Here is a 21968-nt window from a genome sequence, read left to right as displayed (position 1 = left end):
ATGCTAATTTATTTAGTTAGAATCTCTCACGTCCATTTTTCTTTGCTTTGATATGCATTTTTAATATATAGCCATGGGCTACATCTCATTTGGTGAAAGTTGGTTTTTCTGGAGATGATGAGGCTCTTCACTGAGAAGAAGGCTGCACATTGAGCTTGTTTGTATGTGTGTGTGTGTGTGTGTGTGTGTGTGTGTGTGTGTGTGTGTGTGTGTGTGTGTGTGTGTGTGTATGTGTGTGTGTGTGTATGTGTTTCCTTCCCTTTTTTTTTTTTTTTTACCTCTTTCTGTTTCCCTCCTCTCCCCTCTTCATACCTGACAGCCGAGCATAATAAGCACAGTTTTATTTACACTTGAATGCATCATTGTCTTAGAGATGATTGGATTATAGTATAGTGAGAGCTGGATGAGGCCTTGCTGACACTGTTGATTTACCTTATTCGCTTGCGGTGACTATCTCAACCATGTAGCCCACCCAAGGCTTCCTAACTCATCGCCCCTCCTCAGAGCAACCCCATCCCAATTAAAAGAAAGGAAAAAAAGATGTATTACACATGAAGGGTGATGGGGAAGAGAAAAAAAACAAACACAGAGAGCGGTGTAGATTTGTAAACGGTTGATACAGTGTGTGCTTGTCAATGGTTTCCTCTCTTGTCTTTTAATTAATGAATACAATTTCTGTCTCTTCTGTGCTACATCCAATTAGGGAGGCAAATAGAATTAACAGTGTCTGAATATTATCTGTTCTAATGAATTAGCCTTTGTGTCTTCTCGCGCTATTGTGCCGCTTCTCCAGTAAAGCTTACATATTAGCAGAGGGCTTTTCATTTCCTCCATGCATATGCATTACGCTTTTGAAACTTTCTTTGGATTTTGGATTTCTACATAGTTTCAGATTTGTTACAGAGAGAGTGTGTAGGATTTGCAGGTCCCGGCGCTTTGTTTTAGAGAGCTGTCCTCAGGGAGTGATAGTGGTTCCCATAGAGGTTATGGCGTAGCTTATCTTGACCCTGCATGGCTGGAAAGGGAAAAAGGGAAAAAAGCTTTCTGTTTACATTTGATTCTCTGGTACAGTCTCTGGGCGCTGTAGACCATTGGTCAAACATAGTGAAGTCACAGGTTCAATCAAGTAATAGCAAATAGTTCATCTTGTGCCCATGCAGTGATTTACTGTGTGCATCAGCAGAGATGGGTGCTCAGTAATGTCCTGTTTCTGTATGTCAGTATGCAGGGTGCAGCGCGTACACAGGCTCTCTGCCTGTGGACAGAGAGCCCTCGGGCCGAGCCGGCCTGCTGAACCGTGGAATTTCTCAGTTTTGGAGGTGTTCTAATTCAACTAGCTTTGTTCTCCTCAGGGACCGACTGCGTTTGGATCCCCCCCGCCCCCCTCCCCTTCTTGTAAAAAACAGTGCAGCGTTGACTTGGACCGCTCTGTCTGTTCCACACAATTGTTTTGTGATGGGGGGGGGGGGATGTCTGGGCTTACATTTCCTATTTGATTAGTGTTTAGAGGCAGGGTCCTGTTGGCAGGCATATCTAATCATCGCTACCGCGGCTTGAGAAAGAGGCTATAGGCTCACTTGTTGCATCTCCCACACACCCCTTCCTTTAACTAAATGCATGCTGTAAATGACTGCAATGAACAACAGTTGCTGCGCAGTCGTTTTAGGATCGTGCGATGCATGTATGTTGACTTGTACCGAAATGCAGCATACAGTTCATTTTAGTACACACATGCACTTTGTAATTCAATACAACAGCTCCGCCATCAATTCTACCTTAAAAAAGATAATAATGTTCAGTTATTGTTGATATAGATGGAAATGTGTAAATTCAATTACATGTTTATTATTTATTAAGGTGTTAAATGGACTACATGATATTGAGAAGTGTTTAAAAAATGTTGACATTCATGAAGGGCAAAATATTAGAAACACCTCTCAATGTAACATCATCACTAACTGACCTCAATGCTAAAACATCAAATTTAATCAACACATCTATGAGTGTCAACAAAATATAGGCATTATAAAAATAGACTTTATGGCAGAACAGTTGTATTGGTTTGTATTAGATTGTACAGGTGTACGTAGTAAAGTGGCCATTGAGTGTATATTTACATGTCTTAGGGTTATTTGCTACAAGGAATTACTGAAACTAGAATTATCTATAATGACTTGTATGTTTTGTATTAATGCTATTTCATATTTTGGAATAGTCCTTTTGATGTGTGTTATGAAGACGGTAAAACAGGTTGTTTTTGTCTCAGAGAAAGTTTTGAAGCTTAAATACAATCACTCAATCCCTGGTGTCTGTTAAAGCATGCTCCGGTGAATTATTTGCTGCTAAATTAAGGACTCTTTATAATCTGGATAATTGAGGGTGTTGTAAATACTCAGTTGTTCAGTAGAGGTGCACCTACACTTTTCTAAAGAGGCTGTGTATAATTATGTGCTCAACCCAACAGAAATGTGTGAAGAGTTTTACTCTGTTTATGCCGTGTAGCAAGATGTGCCTTGAAATGTCACCTGGTTTTATGATTTACGGCCCCTTGTGTTTCTGGTGTGTCAGCGATTCTGTACATGTTCAGCACAGGATTCCTGTAGCTGCTCTTCGCAGTAGCAGTGCAAGGCGCACACACACACACACACACACACACACACACACACACACACACACACACACACACACACACACACAAGGCTAGTCATTCTCAGCCTACCTCACGCTGCTAGTACACCAACAGATTTCTTCCCTTTCCTCTGGGTTTCAGGGGAATTTGAGGGAAATTCAATGATGCTGCTAAATCAATTTTATCTGAAATTCCTAGGGATGTAGGCAGAGTGCAGTGATGGAAGTGAGATTGTGCCAGGCAGGTGTTTGTAAATGAGAAACGGGGGACAGGAGCAGAGGAGACGGCAGCATTCTCCTGCTCTCCTGTGGCCTGGCTCCACTACAAGCCTTCCTCCCCATATTGTCTCCTGCTTTTATATTAATTACAACTTGTATTATCAGCTGCCAGTTGCTAACCCCAGCAAATAGACACAGCTGCCCCTAGAGACCATACTTCTTTTGTATCTTATTCTCTATCTAGTCCTATTGTGTGTGTGAGTGTGAGTGTGAGTGTGTGTGTGTGTGTGTGTGTGCGTGTGTGTGTTTGTGTGTGTGTGTGTGCGTGTGTGTTTGTGTGTGTGTGTATTCCCGCCTGCACATGTATGTGTGTTTGCTTGCTAGCCTTTTTTGCGCTTCCTCCTCCTCCTGGTAACACTGCTCTTTAACACAATTAGGCAAGAGCATGGAGTGAACCATGTTTGACTCCTAATTATGCCCAGCTTTAGGGAATAGTCACATGGGCTAGAGGCCTTCTCTTCTCTTTTGCTTCTTCCTCTATTTTACTTCTTCTTTCGAGGACTTCTTGTGTAGGTTGAAGAAGACTGTTTGGGTGACATGATTCCCCCCCCCCCCAACTTGTTTGAACTTTATCAGACCCATGAGGGTTGTGACAAAATGGTTGTGTGTGTGTTTGTGTTACGCGGTGTCTGGTGATGCACCCTCCATAGCTCAGAGAGGCCCACTAAATTATTCATGGGGAGGAAAGGCTGTTGCTTTTGTCGCCTTGTTGAGCGTGGAAAGTTAATGCTTTTGCTGTGATATTTGTTGTCTTGTTTTGCAGACAGGGTTATGAATGAGAGGTGACTGACATGTATTAAAAAGGAGAGTGTGCTTCATTAAATATATCTACTGCATATGCACTAGATGTAGTATCTACTGTATTATTATTATTATTATTATTATTATTATTATTATTATTATGTGATATAAAGTGCTGTGGTCTGCTTTTTGCCCATTAAGAAACAAACTAACAAAGCTTTATCTGTATGCATACAGACCCATTAAACCCACAGGGTAGCAAATCACAGCCAAATATCATTCCCTTTAACACCATTAGCTGAGGTGTCTTTGAATTTAATTTAGTGCCAGCACCATTAAAAATGACACATCACTCTGCAATGATAGCTAAATGAAATCCTATCGATTCAGCTGTTGCATTAAAACTGTGCTGTGGCCATAGCTGTTAAGTGTTGGAGAAAGAGAGAGAGAGAGTGTGTGTGAGAGCAGCGAGCATAGTTTTGAGGTCTGTCTCGCATCTTGCCGGCAGTGGGAGTCTCATTGTGAGGAAGTAGAACCCAGTCATTTTCTTCTCTTGGAACAACAACGGAGAGCACAGATCCCAGCTCTGCCTAAATACACTATGTACTCTGGGAGTCTGGGATTTTTACCTCCTTCCCTCCTTGTTCCATGTGACGCTGACAGAATTAGACTGACTTTTCCCACATTAGTGATTTGACTCAGCATATGCTGTGTTGAGAATAACAGACAACAGACCTTGTTCCCATGAAGTGTACCATGTGTTGATCAGTGGCCCAGAGCGGGAACACATCACAATCATCCATCCCTCTCAGAGCAGGGACACTTTTCCCTCCGCTCACTCTGGAGGGCTAAAACCCACGCACGGGCTATTGTTCACCCTGTCTTCGTACCCCTCTTCTGAGCAATTCTCCGAGCTCTTTATCTGATTGCCATCCGGTGAACAGCTGACGCTGAGAGGGCCTTGAGTGGAGCGGAGGGTCTGAAGGGCCTTGTGTGTTTCTGTCTGCTGTTTTCAGCTCCTAGCTGTTTGAGAAAACAGCCCTCCTTCCCCAAAAAACTTAGCAGATAAAAGGGCCTCGCTCACAGGCATAGCAGCAGCCGCGCCTCCACAGCAGAACAAGCAGCAGCACATCAGGAACGCGCACCCAAGGGAGCTCGGCAGCCGCTTGTCTTATATCCTCTTTTTCCCTGCAAACCTACACCAGTCTCCAGGCACTATCCTGTCTGTCCTCCACCAGTACAGCTCACTCTGACTGGGGCACCAAAGCAGGCAGGCAGGCTCCTCTCTGGCGGGAGCTGAGGGAAAAGAAGTTCACCAGGAACTGAAGTTAGACAAAATGGTAAAAACGGTCTCTTTCTTGGAATATTCTCTGGCGTGTACATTGTCCTTCTGCTTTCGTATGTATGTATATGTGTTTATGTGTGTTTGAGGGAGAAGAAAAAAAAAACCATAGCGGGAACTGAGAAGTGGGTTGAGGTTTGTGGGAAGCCCTGGTGCAGGCCTGTGTTTGTTTGGCTTGGGCTCTGCTCAAGGGGCCGCTTCTCTCAGGCCCCAGACAACGTTGGGCTTACGTCCGCCAACATTTTGTCATCATGCTCAGGTGACAGGTTAAATTGGGAAAGACTAGCTAGGGTTGTGTGAGCTATGAAGCTGTATCAACTCTGTGCAAGAGGCTGTTTGGAACGTGTATTGGATTGAGCCTGTGTGTCTGAGTGTAGTAAATGACGTGATCCGTCTGTCCCTCTATTGCCTGAATGGCAGAGGAAATTCCACCTCCAGCCTGCCTTCATGTGGCACTGATAAAGCCTTTCCTGTACAGTAGAAAATCCTGTTTCCCCGTGTGCACCGACAGGGCAGTAGGACTGACCAGGAAAGAGAGGAGGAGAAGGAGAAGGAGAGAAAATGAGCTGTAGAGGGAGGGAAGGAAAAAAGAAAGACGCCTTAAAAGCTATGAATTTGTTTATGGACATTTCTTTGAAGTTAGACAGCAGAGATTTAACACTTTTTTTTAGCATGTGTTTGTATATATAAAAGTGAGTGTGTGCATGTGTGTTTATACTTCTTGCTCTATTATGTCATTAGCATGTGTGCGTAAGTGTATTTTCTTGCAAGCCTCTGTGGGCGTGTGTGTATGTCAATGTGGGCGTGTACACATTTTTGGCAGATTAGCAGGAGAATCACTGTCATATCTTATTTTCATTTCTGACAGTGGTAATGATTAATGGCGGCTGTGGTGTGTTTGGACTTTTTACCTCTATATTTCTCACTTGACACGGAAGTCTCAATTGGTTATGGTATAAACGAACTCCACTGGGATCTGCCATATGTGTTTAGACAATTACTCACAAGTGCCCCACTTGCAACGTTCAAAATCAAACACCACACCAACCGTGCTGCGTTCTGCTCTCATGCATTAATGAAACACTTTGATTACAGTGTTTTGACTTATTGCCAGCTGCTTTAGTGCATTAGTTACTTTCTATTCATCTATGATTCTAGTGGCATGGTTGATTGTCTGCTAGCATGGGGAAATAGGCGATGGGGCTCTTTGCCCTGCCAGGAGAATGTAAGCAGGCCAAGGACCTTCACAGTGCCTGTAGACTCTTACAAATGTCACTCACTTTTCCAGCATACTCATGTGGTCTCTCTCTCTTTCTGTGTCTCTCCCTCTCTCCCCCCCTTCCCCCCATCCTGCTCTCTCTGCTCCTGGTTTGCGGTTTGGACGGGGAATGTGGATGGATGCACGGATGGATGGATGGATCCCACGCTCGCTTTCTCTCTTTTCAAACCTCAGAACCCAGCTTCCTGGAGAGACCATGATGACGCCACCTCCACACACTCAGCCGGCACACCGGGGCCCTCCAGCGGGGGACATGCTTCACAGAGCGGTGACAACAGCAGTGAACAAGGTGAGCCAGCACAGAAATGGGCATGCACACTCACACACTCGTACATGCATTCACTTGTGCACTCAAGCAAGAACACATAAACATACATAGATACAGGCACAAGTCTATGCAGGACATATTAATCATCATGCATTGATAGAGTTGCCAACACTACACTTTAACCCTGTCTAATGGGAGATCTACAGTGAATAGATGGCACATATGTCCCAGTCCCTCCTTTTGCACATTGGATTATCCCGCTTTTTGACTGGCGTCCATGTAAACACATAGTCACACCTAAAAATGAACACGCTTATCCACTGTTACACGCACGCACAAACGCAATCAACAGCCACTGTAATACACCAACCTAGTATAAGGGCTTTCCAAAATGTTGCTATTTAGAGAGATGAACAAAAGCTGGTGATTAATACTATATTTCTGCCAGTTCTTGCTTGCATTTAAACCATATTAACTTTGCTCACACAACAGCCCCTAATTATGTCTCAGTGAGCCTTCTGTTATCTAGTACACGACCTGCCAAACAGCAATAATGCATTTCAAAACAAATGTATTTGGAATTATTACAGATAGCTTGTGCAAGTCACAGCTATCCGCCTTGTATTTTTGTCACGGTCTGTATCAAATTTGACATGTAAATTGTCACAAGCATATGCTGTTAGTTGAATTTAGAGGTGAGGACGAGCATCACTACATTGTGAGGTTAAAATTGTTTATGAAATGCAACTGCTGCCTGAACTAAGAGAACAGATGATGAGCTTTTGGCCTTTCTTTTCATGTCTTTCCTTGTTTTGAATGCACCACAATCTCCTTTCACTGGCGGCAGAGAGAGAGAGAGAGAGAGAGAGAGAGAGAAAGAGAGAGAGAGAGAGAGAGAGAGAGAGAGTGTGTGTGTGTGTGTGTGTGTGTGTGTGTGTGTGTGTGTGTGTGTGTGTGTGTGTGTTTTGGGTCTCTTTCGTATCCTTGTGTGCCCTCTAGCAGTGTCCACGGTTTTGCATGAAATTTCATCACACCGTCTACACACACACGCAAACGTGCTCAACAGCTCACTCACAGTGAATGAAGGCGCTTGTCGTGTCCCGTTCAAGGCTATCGTTTTGCCGATAAGCGATCAAATGTGTCGATGGGATGAGTGTCTGTGGTGGGGTCGTTTAAAATCATCTTCTCCTCTTCAGACTGAAGCAGCAGTTGAACCATTAATGACCGCAGACTGAGGGCCGCAGCAGACCTCTGTGGTTAGCTGTGTCAGGACTAGTTGGATCACAGGCTGTTGTCAGGCTAGATGATCATAGCTAGGCCTTGGCTAAGCAACAGGATGTGTCTGTTTGACAGTGTAAGCATAATGAAGGAATGGGGTTTAATAATATGACACTTAATTGATCCTGATGGGGATAATTCTATTATTCTCCTTTTGTTTGCCCCCTACATGATGAGCAAAGCAAAGGGACAGTTGCAGAAAGAGAAGGGGAGAGAGAGAGAGAGAGAGAGAGAGAGAGAGAGAGAGAGAGAGAGAAAGAAAGAAATGAGCAAATTAGGTGTTGGATTTTTTGACATGGAAGTAATAATATTACTTAAAAACACTGTAAGATTGCAGGTCAGAAGACAGAGCATAGGTGGAGTTCTTGCAGTCATCGTTGCAATTGCAAGTAGCATGGGAGATGAAAACTGCTGGAACAACAGAGAGAGAGGAGGGGGGATGAGAGAAAGAAGTGCACTGCCTATTGATTATTTTACACACATAAGTACAAGTGACCTGTAATCCACAGAGCACTTATCGACTCCTCTCCCCACCGTATCCAGTAACAGCGGATCAATACGGGCCAAAGACAATTACGGTACAGCACCACGCACTGGGCCAAGATAGGCCTGGACTAGATCAGGGCCAGAGCCTGACCTACACTGAAGAGTGCTAAATGCTCGATCTTACATGGTTAAAACAAAGTAAGCAGCATAGAATAGACGCAGAGATTTAAAAGAAGGCGAAGCAAGAGACATTGAAGTGCAGAGGTGAAAGAGTAGAGAAGGTGAAAAAGTATGCAGAGCGAGAAAAAAGGGGAAAGAGAAAACAAGAGAGAGAGAGAGAGAGGGCAGCTGATTTAATGGTCTAATGAGGCCGTCCTCCAGCCAGTTGTTTTGTGTGAGGCATGCTCTGACCTTTCGCTCCGCTCGGGAGCCCCGCCGCCTCATTTTTCACATTCTTGCAATTACGTTAACGCTTGAAGCGCTCGCTGACTCCCGACTCTGGCTCTTCCATTCTGACAGAGCCTTCCCTCACCAACCTCTCCACCTTTTCCGTCTCCTCTCCTCCACTCCACGCATGAACTCGCCTCCGATCTCAATACCTTTCCACATAAAATCTGTAGTCCCTACTCTCGTGTCCACAGAGAAAATGTGAAATGTGTGCTTCACTTCAGTAATGGGGTCTTTAACAGCTTAGCCCCTGTTAAAAGGGGTGACAATGTGGATCAGTTGAGGAAGACAGAATAAGATGGGAGTTAGTGAGAGAGGACGAGAGGACGGAGAAATAGTGTGTGAGACCCACGGTGCTTTTTGTGTTTCAGTTGCCAAGAAAAACATCAACTTTCTTCTGCCATCTCCCATCTTGAAAGGTGTGTTGTATGCGTGCCTGTGGCTTGAAATACATTTACCTCGAAAATTGATCCAGAAGGCGTCCCTGTGTTGAATATGTGACTCCACTTCATTTCTCATAAAATTGTCATGCATGTCTCGCAGTGACCAGATCCAACTGTTTTCAAGAGTAAAAGAAAAAGAAAAAGTTTGAACTTGTTTCTTCCCTTCCCTTTGGGGTGTACAGAAGAAAAAAGATCACTATCACTCGCATACATTTTTTTTAGTACTGTATATACAGTGCATACAGGACTCAGGATCGTCGCTGTGAGCAGAATTCATTTCCACAATCTCTGGCTTGTATCTCAGCATTGAGCATTGTTCTGAACCTATGCCAAAAACTGTTTAGCATAGATTGCCAGTTAAGGTTCTGACACTCCCCCCCCCTCGCGCTCTTAACAGAGTTTTTTTTTTTCTCCCTTTTTTCTCAGAATGTCCCTCCAAAAAAAAGAAAATATGAATTATCACCCTCAGGGCAAATTCTGCACTCTCACTTACTGACTCTTAGAGAGTGACTCCCTATGTTCTAGCTAGATAAACAAATATCCGCGGTTTATGGGAGATGGTTCAGAAGGTAACGCACAATAACTTCATTGGCTCTGCTCGCACATCATTTTGATTAACAGTCCTTTGGAACTCCTCCAAGCTTATCTAGAAACATCAGAGACATCAGTTGCAGGGAATTAAACTTGATGAATGTGCGTGCCTTAAGATAGCAGTCGTTTCCAAGCAGGTGTCCGTAATATGTTAAACACCCAAAGTGTGATGGAGCAGCGTGATGAAATACTCTGCCCACACCAAACACAGTAGAGTCAAATGCACTCAGTCATGAACTGTAAATCCCCAACACTGATTCAGCACGGTAGGTAATGTTTTCCCCTCTTGCTGTATGTGCATATGTGTGTGTCTGAGTGTGCGTGCGCATGCCTTAGCTCCAGTCCACACTTGTAATTATTAGCTATGCATGAAGACCGAAATCCACGTTGACATCTTGAGTGGTGAGCAAAGAGGCTTTCTGTACAATTCTACTGTAGATGGAAAAGGCTCAACAGAAGAGAGGAGAAAGCATTTTGTACATTTTCTCAGCAATTGAACAATCCCCACGCTCTGCGGATAGACAGACTCCCCAGAGAGATTGAGAGAGGCAGAGATGGAGAGAAAGGGAGGAAGAGAGGGAGAGCTTGAGTGTTCGGCTCCAAGGGACCATGCTGCGCTTGATGGTATTGTGGTACATTTGTGTATGTGTGTGTGTGTGTGTGTGTGTGTGTGGGGAGTGTGGTGAGCCCCCTTGGCCCTGGCCAGGGGCCCCACTCAGCAAGGTCTTTGTGGTTGAGCTCACCAGAGGGGGGTCATTCCTGGTGGGGACACGACTCTCCGTGTCCGCCCAGAGACTCCCAGCATGAACAAGGCCTGTTGAATGTGGCATTTTCCAGACCTTTGGCTTTGCTTATTTATTTATTTTTTGACAGCTACACTTAGGGCTCAAGAAGACTCAAAAATGAGAGAAGAGAAAGAAAGAAAAAATGTAACCACAACAAAAAAGATCAGCAGAGGTGTGTCTGTGTATAGAAAATATATATGTAGTGTGTGTGTGGGTGCATGCATGTGCGTGTGTTAGCTGGTTCTCTCTAAGTGCCTGTTAGAGTTTAATTTAGTGTAGTAATTAAAGCTGAACACTGGCCCATAAACAACAGATAAACAATAAAGCAGACCCAAGCCCTGCTGTTTCATGGCTCTCACTCCCAGCTGTTGGAGCACTGATAATTTTTACACAGTGCCCCCACCTCACCACAACACAATGCTGAAGCAACAAGGGTGTGTATGTGTTGTAAATGTGTGCCTTGGTATATTTTAGTGCGTGATGGCAGAGGCTGAACAAAATAAGGCTAAAGAAACACAAACACACAGGATATGTCCACTTCCCCTCTCAAAAGAAAACACAGAGAACCACAGTGAAGCAGAAAGTGTAAGCGGAGAGCGAAAACCAGCTCAATGGCAACAGCGATCACATAAACATTACACCAAGTGCAGCCATTCAACCTATAACTTGCAAGATCTTGCCATCAGTGCATCAGCAAGTGAACTGCACTTAAAGGTATACTTGCTTAATGAGGATAACAATGCCACAGCGTTTCTCAACACGCTACTGTGTGCCATTTCAGCCTTGTCACTACATGTCAGCCCCATCAGTCAGGTGTCTGTTGTGAAAACAGTACAGTAGGTCTGTCTGATGGTTTGTTGGGAAGGGGCAGGGCCATTGTTGAAAGCCGAGAAGAGTTGCTATGGAGGGGGAGAAAACACGGTACGGAGGGGATACTTTCATGATCCCATTAGCATAAGAGAGGCTAAATTATTCATGTGGAGTGCTTAATCTATGGGGAAAAGTATAGTTAATGCACATAGTTTTAAAATGGATCTTTCCCTGCCTCTGCTCTAACACCAGATTCTTGCTGGATTCAGCATTCACGGGCATTTACGGGAACGGCTGTCACTCTCCCCTGCATACACAAGCATAGACATATTATGTGTGGGCATATGTGCACTCTTGCTTAAGCGCTGCTGCACTTCAAGCTGTTTCAAGGGGCTCTGCTCTCAGGCTCATCCCCGCTCTCCCTCTCTCCTTAAGTCCCTTTCTCATCCTCTCTCACCCTCTCCTTCCATTTATTCCTTCATCTCTCTCTACCTCTCTTTCTCCCACCCCCCACCCCTCCCTCTCTCACCGTCTCCCTCACACTTTTCTCCTCTCTCACCCCTCTCAGTCTCGCTGTCAGTACCGCAGACTACCTGGCCCTCATCCAAAATGTGATTAAAGAGAATGATCAGCTCCCTCAGCTCCCTCCTTCCTTCCTCCCTTCCGCTCTCGCTCTCTGTGTTTCTCCTGACCCTGTGTTACGTTCTTAGAGTCTATAGATCATGAGAGAAAAACAACACACATGAAAACAGCGAAAGCAAAGGAACTGTAAAAGGATGCGGGCTGGCAGTAGAGTCAGCTCCACTTCCAGTAACATAGTCCTCTACCCACAACATCACCACCACTCCATCTACACTGCAGCTCATGCTTTCTCCTCTTTCCCGCTCTTCCTCTTATCGTCTCCTTCTTTCCACTCCTCTTGTTCTCCCTCGGCTCTGGCTGGGGCCTGGTCCCTCTGGTCCATAATCAGGAACAGGCCCCCGGCGCGACCCGGACTAACCCAGCCTGGCCTAGCTTGGCCAGGAACTGGGTCCTACACAGCAGGAAAGGCACATTAACTGGGTGAGCCTAATGTGCAAACTAATGTTTGGAGAACATAGGGAAAAAATTACCCAGATTATTCTGACAGCAGTTGAGGAGAATGTCTGTCTGTTTTGCGCCATTAAGGGAAAGCTTGGGGGAGATATTTTTTTCTTTCTTTCTTTCTTTCTTTCTTTTCTTCTCTTTCTCTGAGAAGCAGATTAAGCTTATCTGGGAGTGAGTTGAGCATAATTAAAAAGCAGAAAGGAAAAGGTGTTGCAGGGAAGTAATCATGATTGAACTACAGTAAAAGGAGGGGAGTGACTTTTTCTCCCTTTTACCCAAAGGCTTGGGCCAAAAACAAAGACAGAGTGCAGTGCTGTTCAGAGTGCAGTATCAGTTCATTATACATTGGGTTTACACACCCATGTTCCTTGGCTGATTACTCCAGTGCATGTGGTGATGACGAAGAGTGCACAGAGGTCTGATGTAATATGGCTAAAAGGGATTTGAGCGTGTGCCCCCAAGGGGCATTTCCACGTCCATTAATGCTGCCGCCGCTGTATTTTCACAAGGATGACAGTGCTTCAGTTCTTTAAAGGGAGAGTGTTTTCCCAGGAAATTTTCTGTCTTGTTTCAGCAGGCTAGCCTGAAGGGGTCAGCCAAGAAGTCACCCTTAAGAGGTGATAATCCAATTGCTCTAGTCCTCACCAGATTTGTTTTCCCCTTGTGTGTGTCTGTGTGTCTGTGTGTCTCTGTGTCTGTGTGTGTTTACAGAGTGTAAGCATGTGTGAATGTAATAGACATAGAATGAGAAGCAGAGGCAGCAAGATGCCACCGGATTCTTCTGTGTCCAACCCCGGGCCCCATTCTAGATCAGAGAGAGGTTATAGAGGCCAAGTCTGTCAAAGGCACACCTGCAGGGAAACTCCAAAAACCCTGACTGCCAGCTTACACAGGCCCGTTTAAGGTGTGCTTATTTGGAGTTTAACCCTGACTTCAAATGTCCTTTCCCTCTCTTCCCCTTTGTGTTTGACCAATGGGCCTTGTGCTCTTTTACTTTCTTTCTTTTCTTCTGCCTCCCTTGGCTCTTTAATCTCCTCCACCACCCCCACCCTCCCAATTCTCCTCCCCCTAATACCCGAACCCCACATCACAGCAAAGGTCCCTCCCAAAAGACAGCAAGCGGTTGAGTAGAGTGGCTTAGCAAGGCCAGCTATAGCTTGTTCACTTGCTGTGTGGTTTTCTCTTGTGTAAACCAGGGTTTACACACTGAAGCACATTTGGAACTGAGCAGAGCAGCTATACCCTACAGGTAGTGCTTTAACCATGCTGCCACCGTCCAAGAGAGTGGGAGGATGATAAAGGAAGTGTGTTACAATCCGAGTTCTTAGTGTCTGCTGCTGATTTTCACGCGCACATCTTTTACGTTTATGCAAAGCTTTAGAGGGCATTATGCAAGATAAGCTCATTTTCTAGTCTGATTCCGACTCTAGTACATGCTTTAAAGCCAAGGCTGCTTTTTTAGGCATAATAGCAGTCCCGCGGTCTCCCAGTTTCCACGTAGCCAGAGTGCTTTTTTCACACCTGATCACTTTTGTTCACCCATTTTATGGCTATTGGGGAGCAGGCGGAGGTGAGTGATTTGACAGTGGTTAGTGCCATGAGCTCTAATGTTTATTGGAAGCAAGCGTCTAATAATTTTTGATTACCCCAGAGGAGGTATTAGCTATGTTAGTCAGCAAGGATAATTTCTTATTTACATGCCCCAAGCATTGAACACTCTGAAGGAACACTGGGGCTAAATGTGCAACAAAATGAATCAAACATGCCAAACGAGATGCTCCATCCTGGCTGGCTGCAGGGCTGAAGCTGGGAAAACCTTCATTATGCATTTAACATAATTCATTTAGAGGGTTATCAATTTGCAGAATACAGAGAAGATGTTTGGAGGGGGAAGCAAAAACATCATATCAAACGAAGGAAGAGAAAAAGGAACAAGGGAAAGCGAGATGAAAAGGAGTGAGATATTCAGGGATAGCTCAGTGCCTGGATTTTTAAAACGTTGTTCCAATTACACACTTTTCCACGTTCTGAGGCAGAACTTGCATGTTAAATGCTGCAACCTCCTCTCTTTTACCAGTGTCACACTCCACCCCCTAAAAGAGCAGAAGCTGATTTCTTTTTAATGAAAGCCATTTGACACAGGAATTCTCTTCTATACATTTTTTGTTGAGATTGCACAGAGATATTCTAGTTCAAATATTGTCTTTCTGTTCATTTAGGGTCGCTCTTTGTTTGACTTTTGCCCTGCTTACTCAAGGGCTTCTTGTATCTGTCTCTCAGTGTGAATTTCAGGACAGTTACTACATGTTTTCATTTTTTCTCTCCTGGCAACACACACTGAGAGAAGAAAAAGACCTTTAAAAGCATCTTTCCCTCCGCCATCAGGCAAGGATGACTAAGGCCCCATTAGAACAATTGCAGGAAACTTAGGGAGACGGGGAGTGTTCAAAAGAATGAAAGCAGCCAGAAAACACCACTATCTTGTGATAACCAGAGATTGCTTTCATTATCTAAACACAAAAACCTCCACCTTGGAAAAATTGCACTCATTCCATAGCTTCATTCAAAAATAAAACAATGAAAACAGAGGGGTGTTAAAAAAGGGAGACAGAAAAAGAAAAACACATTTAACATTTTCCAAAGTGAGGGGGGGGCCTGCATTGTTTAGTACGAATGCTTACTCCCAGGGATGCAGTCCTTAGACAACTGAGTGTCTGCAGGAGACATCTGTGAAGCCTGACCTTGTGACCCCGGAAAGAATGCTCTTAAGTTGGGGGAAAACTGCCTTTACCATTGCATCATGGCCTACAGGACAGCCCAGCAGCACAACAAACACAACCGCTACAGAAAATAACAACACAACACACCTACAGTCGATGGAAAAAAAACCCAAGAATGAGGCGGGGGAAAAATGTGTAGTTAAAGTGAGATGAGCAAAAGAGAGAGAATGTATACTATATATACTGTAAACATAGAGAGAGAAAAGAAAAAGCAGTAGAAGAAAGGAGGGAGAGAAAGGCAGATAAAATGCACAGAAAACACGGACAGACTTGATTTGAATTGTACCTCCTTTGCCCCCCCCCCCCCCCATGAGCTCATTTTCATCCTTTATGAGTCAAAAGGAAGCCCAGTTGAAAATGAAAGGTTACACAAGCCAGAGCCCAAGCCCTCGGAGTGAGAGAGGAGAAGATCCCTGCTGTAAGGGCCCTGCTGCTATTCAAAGCACCTGCCATTGTGTGGGCGCCCATCCAGGCCTATTGTTGTGCAGAAATTAGTCGTGCTCCCTTTGGCTCCCTTCGGCTCCAGAGGCATGCGGCAGACCCCCTTGTTGTTTTGGGTTCAGATACGTGGTCGGATAGATGCGTGGCCCTGGCTACCATCACCACTGGCTGTGGCCCTTTGCCCTTTCTCCTAAAGCACAGTATCATTCTGATTTTTTTCCTCATCTACCCTCTGTTGTGCACTTTCAGGCCAACATTCCTATAGTTTTCGCTCTCTTTCTTTTGTACTCCTACTCTCCTTTCTCTTTTGGTGTATATGCTTATTGTTCTTCGGAGCACCCTCATTATACCCATGGTTATATTTTAAGGGCCTCTCTCTTTGATTTTGGTCTCGTGGGGAGTGAGTGGTGGGCTGGTGGGAGCTGTAGGGCTGGCCCAGCTCTCCGGGCTCCCCAGCCAGCGTCTCGGAGAGTGGGCTTGGGGGTATTGTTGGGCTGGGCACCGCTGCAGAAGCTCTGGTGCTACGGCTAGTGCAGGGGGTGGATGTGAGGGGAAAATTGAAAAGTCAATAACGAAGGCCGCACAAAAAAAAAAGAAAAGAGAGGGTGAAACAAAGGGAGATGGAGAGCTTCAAAAAGCTGAGAGCTATAGAACACTGCTAATTAATAGCATCAGAGGAGCAGCTTTTTTTTTCTTTCTTCTGGAACTTTAATGCTGCATATTAACTTCCAAGGCGAGGCGATTAGGAGCTCACATTGTGAGCCAGGTCCATCTCACTGCCGGGCCAGCCTACAGTAGCCATTTTATATAAGCGAGGATTGGTAACGTTGCTTTTTCGAAAATGAAAAACAAACACATAAAATGCATTGAGTGGCAAACAAAAAAACCCACTATATTGTAATGCAAGCCTACTGTACCTTTGTAACACTATTGAACAATCACTGTGTTAGAGAGATGTTGATTCAAGTCTATGGTCATTTCTGAGGCTGTAGTTTATGGTGTTGAGTTACATTATATTGTAAACTGTTTCTAATATGTTTGTTACTCCATATGTAAATGAGATGGATACACTATTTGAAACATGTCTGAAATAATGTAGTCCAATACAACACCAGCACAAAGGGCACCTCCGATGCACCATAGAACTGAATTAACCCACAAATGAGTAAGGAAGTATTTATTGTAATGCTATTGTATTCATTCATTACAGTATAATCAGTAGGCATGTGTATAATTACATGCATTTGTTTCTCTGCATTTGTCAAATTGTACCCTTATTCCAAAATAGATTGCCGTGTGTTCCTACTTTTCCTTTTCATGCAGCTAATCAAAAGGTGAGGTGCAGGAACGTGACAAAAGACGAATGTTGGTCGGTCAAGAGAGGCAGAGTGGCAGTAATTTGAACCAAGGCTTTGCAATTTGTATTTTTTTCACAGCAGTATTAGGCTCTTCTCTCACTTTTCCTGCCATTGCAATTTCCACTGCCAACAGCTGTCAAGCCCTTAAAATCAAAATTAGTGCCATGGAATTGGGCCTTAATGAAATGACCTGCTGGATTTACCTTAAGGAGCAGGGCGGACAGTCAATACTAGCCTCGTCAAAACCCTCTCTCTGCATGCTGCGGCCCCATTAACCAAAGGAAATAGTCTCGAGTAAATGTATTAAGCACTACTTCCACCTTCTAATTATATATTTTTTCCTCCTCCCTTCATAATTCATTCACTCTTTCATTAGTTCCTAATATTGAAAAAGGCTTTTAACTGGCTCGTCTGTCCTCGTGGGGTCAACAATTATTTGTCACAATGTATTACAGGTATGTCAGACATGTCCATGATGTATATTGGGGATAAATGTAGTGTCCCACCACGGCTAGGATGTGGAAACATATTCCGTTATGTGTTAGGAGCATGTTCATTGCAGAAATACAACATTATTTCCATAATATCAGCAGAATAATGTAGCATTGAGGGTTACACCATGGAATCCAAAGCTGTGCTCCCCACTGCCTCTGCTTCCTATAGAAAGACGTGAATGTGTGCCAAGGCCCAGTGGAGGACACAGGGCCCTGGTTATTGACTTGTAAAGGAGCAGGTAGGTGAGGGGTCTTGACAAGACATGAGCGTCTGACTCTCTTGTAAAGCTGTATCTGATTTCTCTGCTAGTTGGCTCCCCGGAGAGACCCGCTCTACCCTCTGTTGATCAGACTTTCACTCACAGCTGTATGGAAAAACGCAGCGATAAAAAGAATGAAAGAGTAGTTTTGTGAAAAGAGACGCTCTCGTTGTATATGCCATGATTCCCTGTTAGGGTGAGAATGAGTGCGAGGGAGGAGGGAGAAGGAAGCAAAGGAATCAGCTACTAGGTGAAAGAGCTGTAGCCAAGAGTACATTTAGTATCTCAGTCAGTATGCCAGAAAAAAAAAAAACTAAAGATAATTGTTTTGGTGAGTTGTGTTACATGGACTCGTCATTAAGGACATCTGCATTTGTGTAGGTGGGATAATATAAAAATAAGAGACAATTGTATCAGCAAGAGGGCAGACAAAGCAAGTATCAGCTAGATCCTCACTCCTCACAGATCTGACTAATTTATGAGGGTAAACTGCGCTGACGCAGAGAGAGAGAGAGAGAGAGAGAGAGCGATGCAGGTGGAGGGAGGAAGTTTTCATTGACTCTCCAGAGCAGGCCAAGCCAAAGCCCCGGAGGGATCTCTCTCAGTTTGAACTTTATCAGGGGCTACGCTTAATCAATACACTATCGGAAAAAGAATTAATTACTAAAGCAGAATAAAACAGCTGCATTTTAAACCAAGGATTCATCAATGCTGTTCTGCTCTCTTGGTTACAGCTCAGGTGTCAGGAGGATCATTTTAGCTCCATGTAATGAGGAACTGTGGGAGTTTACCCCAACCGTCTGTCCTCCTCCTCCACCCCTCTGTTTTTGACCCCCCCTTCCAACCAACACCTAGTTCCTATCCCCTACCTCGTTCCTATCCTCTACCTCCTCACCAAGATATTTTCCTTCCCTTCTTTTTTTCATTCCATTTCCTACCTTCTCAGCTGTTTGTCATCTACCTACAATATTCTCTCTTTTTTTGTACATTTTTCCCTCTTCCCTTGCCCCATCCTTAACAGACCAACTGTATTCTACTCTCTTACCTCCCCCCCCCATCCGACTACATTCCCTTCCCACCAAATTCCTGTCTTTGCGGGTATGGGACGAAGGGGTATTAAACTTGAAATCTCTGGTGCGAATGCTGACTGGAACGGGACATTCCCGCTGCTGCAGCCATCAAGCCGGACATTCCTCCGCTCAGGCTGGGACACCGCTGGTGTTGCGCAAAGAGGGGGGCATAAGAGATGGGGGAGGTTGGTGTAGGGTGGTGTAGGGTGTAAAAAAAAAAAACACACAATGCTCAAATGGTGAAAATAAATATCTTTTTCTTTGTGTATAAACTCAATGGAGTGTGACAATCAAAGGAGAAGCTTGGTTGGAAGGAAATGAAAGGCGTATAGTGAAGACATTTAGATACTGGGGGATAAACAAGCCACATAGGAAGTATCCCGTGTGTCACAATAACCTTGGCCACGCGATTGCAACGACCAATGCCATCCACCCTTCACAGCCCTTGACCCCAGCCCAAAGCTTGTAAATGGACTGTCCTTGACTCCCCCATATTGGGGGATTTCAAGGCAGGTTGAGAAGGGGTTATGGGTGATGAATTGGGTTTTTAGTGAGCTCATTAGGAAGCCAAACAGAGTTTAGACTGGTGGAGCGGGGCAGCAGCGCAGTAATCAGTTCTGCTCGCTTTGTTCCCTGCCTCCAGGACATTTGTGTGAAAAAAAAGAGAGCAGGGAGAGAAAAAAAACGTCATGGCATTTTGGCTGATGAGAGGGCTGCTGAGCAGAGGCTACAATCTGATGGTTGACTTGTTGATTTATAAACCTTTTAATCCATTTACTCTACCAACCCCCCAGCTCTGTGTAGAAACCCCCATCTCTGCTAAACTCTACTTTGATGCCACTGTCCATCAGGTGTGGCAAATATGTCTGCAATAAATCCAAGTCGTACTTCTCTCTCAGTATGAAAACAGGGAGTTGGTTTGTTTGGTTTTGAATTGTAATTGAGGGTAGAGAATTACTGCTGATGCTGTTGTCATACATTGCCTCAAACAGTGTAAGCTGTTCTGAATCACAAAACCACACTCTGTTAAAACTGGCAACCAGCACACAGATGCTCTTTCTGGTGGTTTAGGTAGAAGACTTTGATATGCAATAGTTCCTAGCGGGATTGTAAAGCCATTTTCTTTCTTCACTAGCAGATGGATCCATATGATGCATGTGCACGCTCTCCATCTCTTTGTTTTCTTTTGCTCTGTCTAGTCTCTTTATTCCCTGCTTTCTCTACATTATCATTCCAAAGTAGAGCAACCCAGTCATTTTTACAAAGCACAAAGTGTGGAAGCAGCTTATTTTACTAATGATCATGCTTGTTTCAATTCAACATAGCCCCACTTGCTTTTGGGAAATACCTATTCTTTAATATTTAATGCAGCATCCAACCTTAAGATTTTTAGGTATGCTTCTCTGTGGGCACCCAGCCTTGTTTTTCCACAATTGTAAATTATAGAGGGTGTAGCATCAATATGTGCAATTTTAACCACAAAGATCAAGAATAGCTCCATTGTACCATATTAAGGAAGGGATAAAAGAAGGACAAAGTCTGGGTAGACAGAAACAAGATTTGGACAGGTGCATTGGCAGGTTTGTACATTTGTTTATTAAGAAACCAGGGATGAACCGTGATTACCTGTGAGACCAATTAGCCCCAATTCAATTTGGAATTTAAGAAGAGCAGTGGTAGTGTTGGAGTGCAGGGGGAAGCATGGTGGAGTTGTCAGGGAGGCAGAGAGTGTGAAATGTCTGGTGGAGACCCAAAGCCCTTCATTAGCCACTGATCCCTGTCTGCTGAGTGAGGAGCAGTCATGGGCATCACAGCTCCCTTTTAGTTCCCCCAAAAAAAGCGGGGTGGAGGGTAGCTCCCCCATCCCCTGCAATTTAGCCCTTTGCCATTCATGCAAATTGGGTCCTGACATCTGCAACAGCCTGCCTCCTTTCTTATATACATCTTTATTCCATCTCTTTACTTTGGGTCTTTTTCCTCCTCGAATAAAGAGTCTTGTCTCAGCTGACATGCATTCTGTTATACATACTTTTTACACAATGGTGTAAAAAGTAGCACTTTTTTGTGTGTTTATATACACATATATATGTACGGAACAAAACAATCAAGATCCCAGGAGGTATAAACAATCATTGTGCAACCCTAAATGTCCCAATTTATGATGTAATAAGAAAATTGTTGCAGGTAGAAGGTTAATCGCACCAATAATTAATTCAGTATGAAGCCTTGGATGATGTGCAAACTCTGTGCACCCAGTGTTAAACTTTAGGATGATAATCTTATGAAAAGATCAAGAGAGTTCTCTTGAGTGACCCCCCCCCCTTTACTCCCTCTCCCTTCTGGACGAACTACTCTTCTTTGGCTCCAGGGGAGAGGCTGAAAGGGGAGGGTGGCTTTGCTCCAGCCCTTATTTTGGATTAAAAGGTAAAATAGCCTAACTGGCTGTTAAAAAACAAGTTTTATCGCCAACCCTCACCCCTCCCCTCTCTTTCTTTCTGCTCCCTCCACTTCAACCTCGCCCTCTATGGTAGGGATGTGCACAGTGGGGTCAACACTGTGCCTGTGAGAGGATAGAGGCCTTGTATCGGTACAGAGGCGATAGTTATCTCCAGCATTCCAGGGATGACAGAGAGATATCTGCCTGATGGCAGGGTTAGGGGGCTTAGAGAAGGGGCGGAGAAGGGAGGGAGGTACAGGAGTTGTTGAGCAACTACCCCCCACCACCTCCCTCCTTCCTTCCCTCCCTGCCGTTCTTACTGCCTGACTGCCTCGCTTCCCCACACATAGAAAAAACCCATCTAATTAGAAGCTCTTATTCCACTTCATTTAAGGGAACACTTAATGATGTGTTTTTGGGGAGAGACAACTACACATTACTTCTCATGCAAAAGGAACCACTCAGTCGTTGCACTCAGGATGCAGATACAGCTGTGTTTGAGATGGAGGTTTGTCCTCATTTCTCCCGGGTGTCATGGCTATTGGAGGACAATGTGGGAGTCCTCTCTCTTTCACCTTTAGCCAGTGTCCTGGTGGTAACAAGGGGTGGTAAAGAGGAGGCGGGTAGTGACATGTGAGTTTGGCAGGGAGACTTGCTGAAGGAGA

The 21968-nt window shown here is 44.5% G+C and overlaps 1 protein-coding gene across 5 annotated transcripts in view; it reads left to right on the top strand.

Moving 5' to 3' along the window:
* The window catches only part of meis2a (Meis homeobox 2a), a 79992-nt gene that overhangs the window by 6873 nt on the left and 51151 nt on the right, over window positions 1-21968 (top strand). For all 5 annotated transcript variants that reach the window (XM_078277367.1, XM_078277366.1, XM_078277368.1 and 2 more), the window contains exon 7: window positions 6444-6558. In XM_078277367.1, coding sequence (XP_078133493.1) covers window positions 6444-6558 — 115 coding nt within the window. The remainder of the gene's footprint in view (window positions 1-6443; window positions 6559-21968) is intronic.

This window comes from Sander vitreus, chromosome 20 (genome assembly GCF_031162955.1).
Source record: "Sander vitreus isolate 19-12246 chromosome 20, sanVit1, whole genome shotgun sequence".
Lineage (NCBI taxonomy): Eukaryota > Metazoa > Chordata > Actinopteri > Perciformes > Percidae > Sander > Sander vitreus.
Note: the sequence above shows the minus strand (reverse complement) of the source record. Positions and strands in the feature narration are given on the sequence as shown.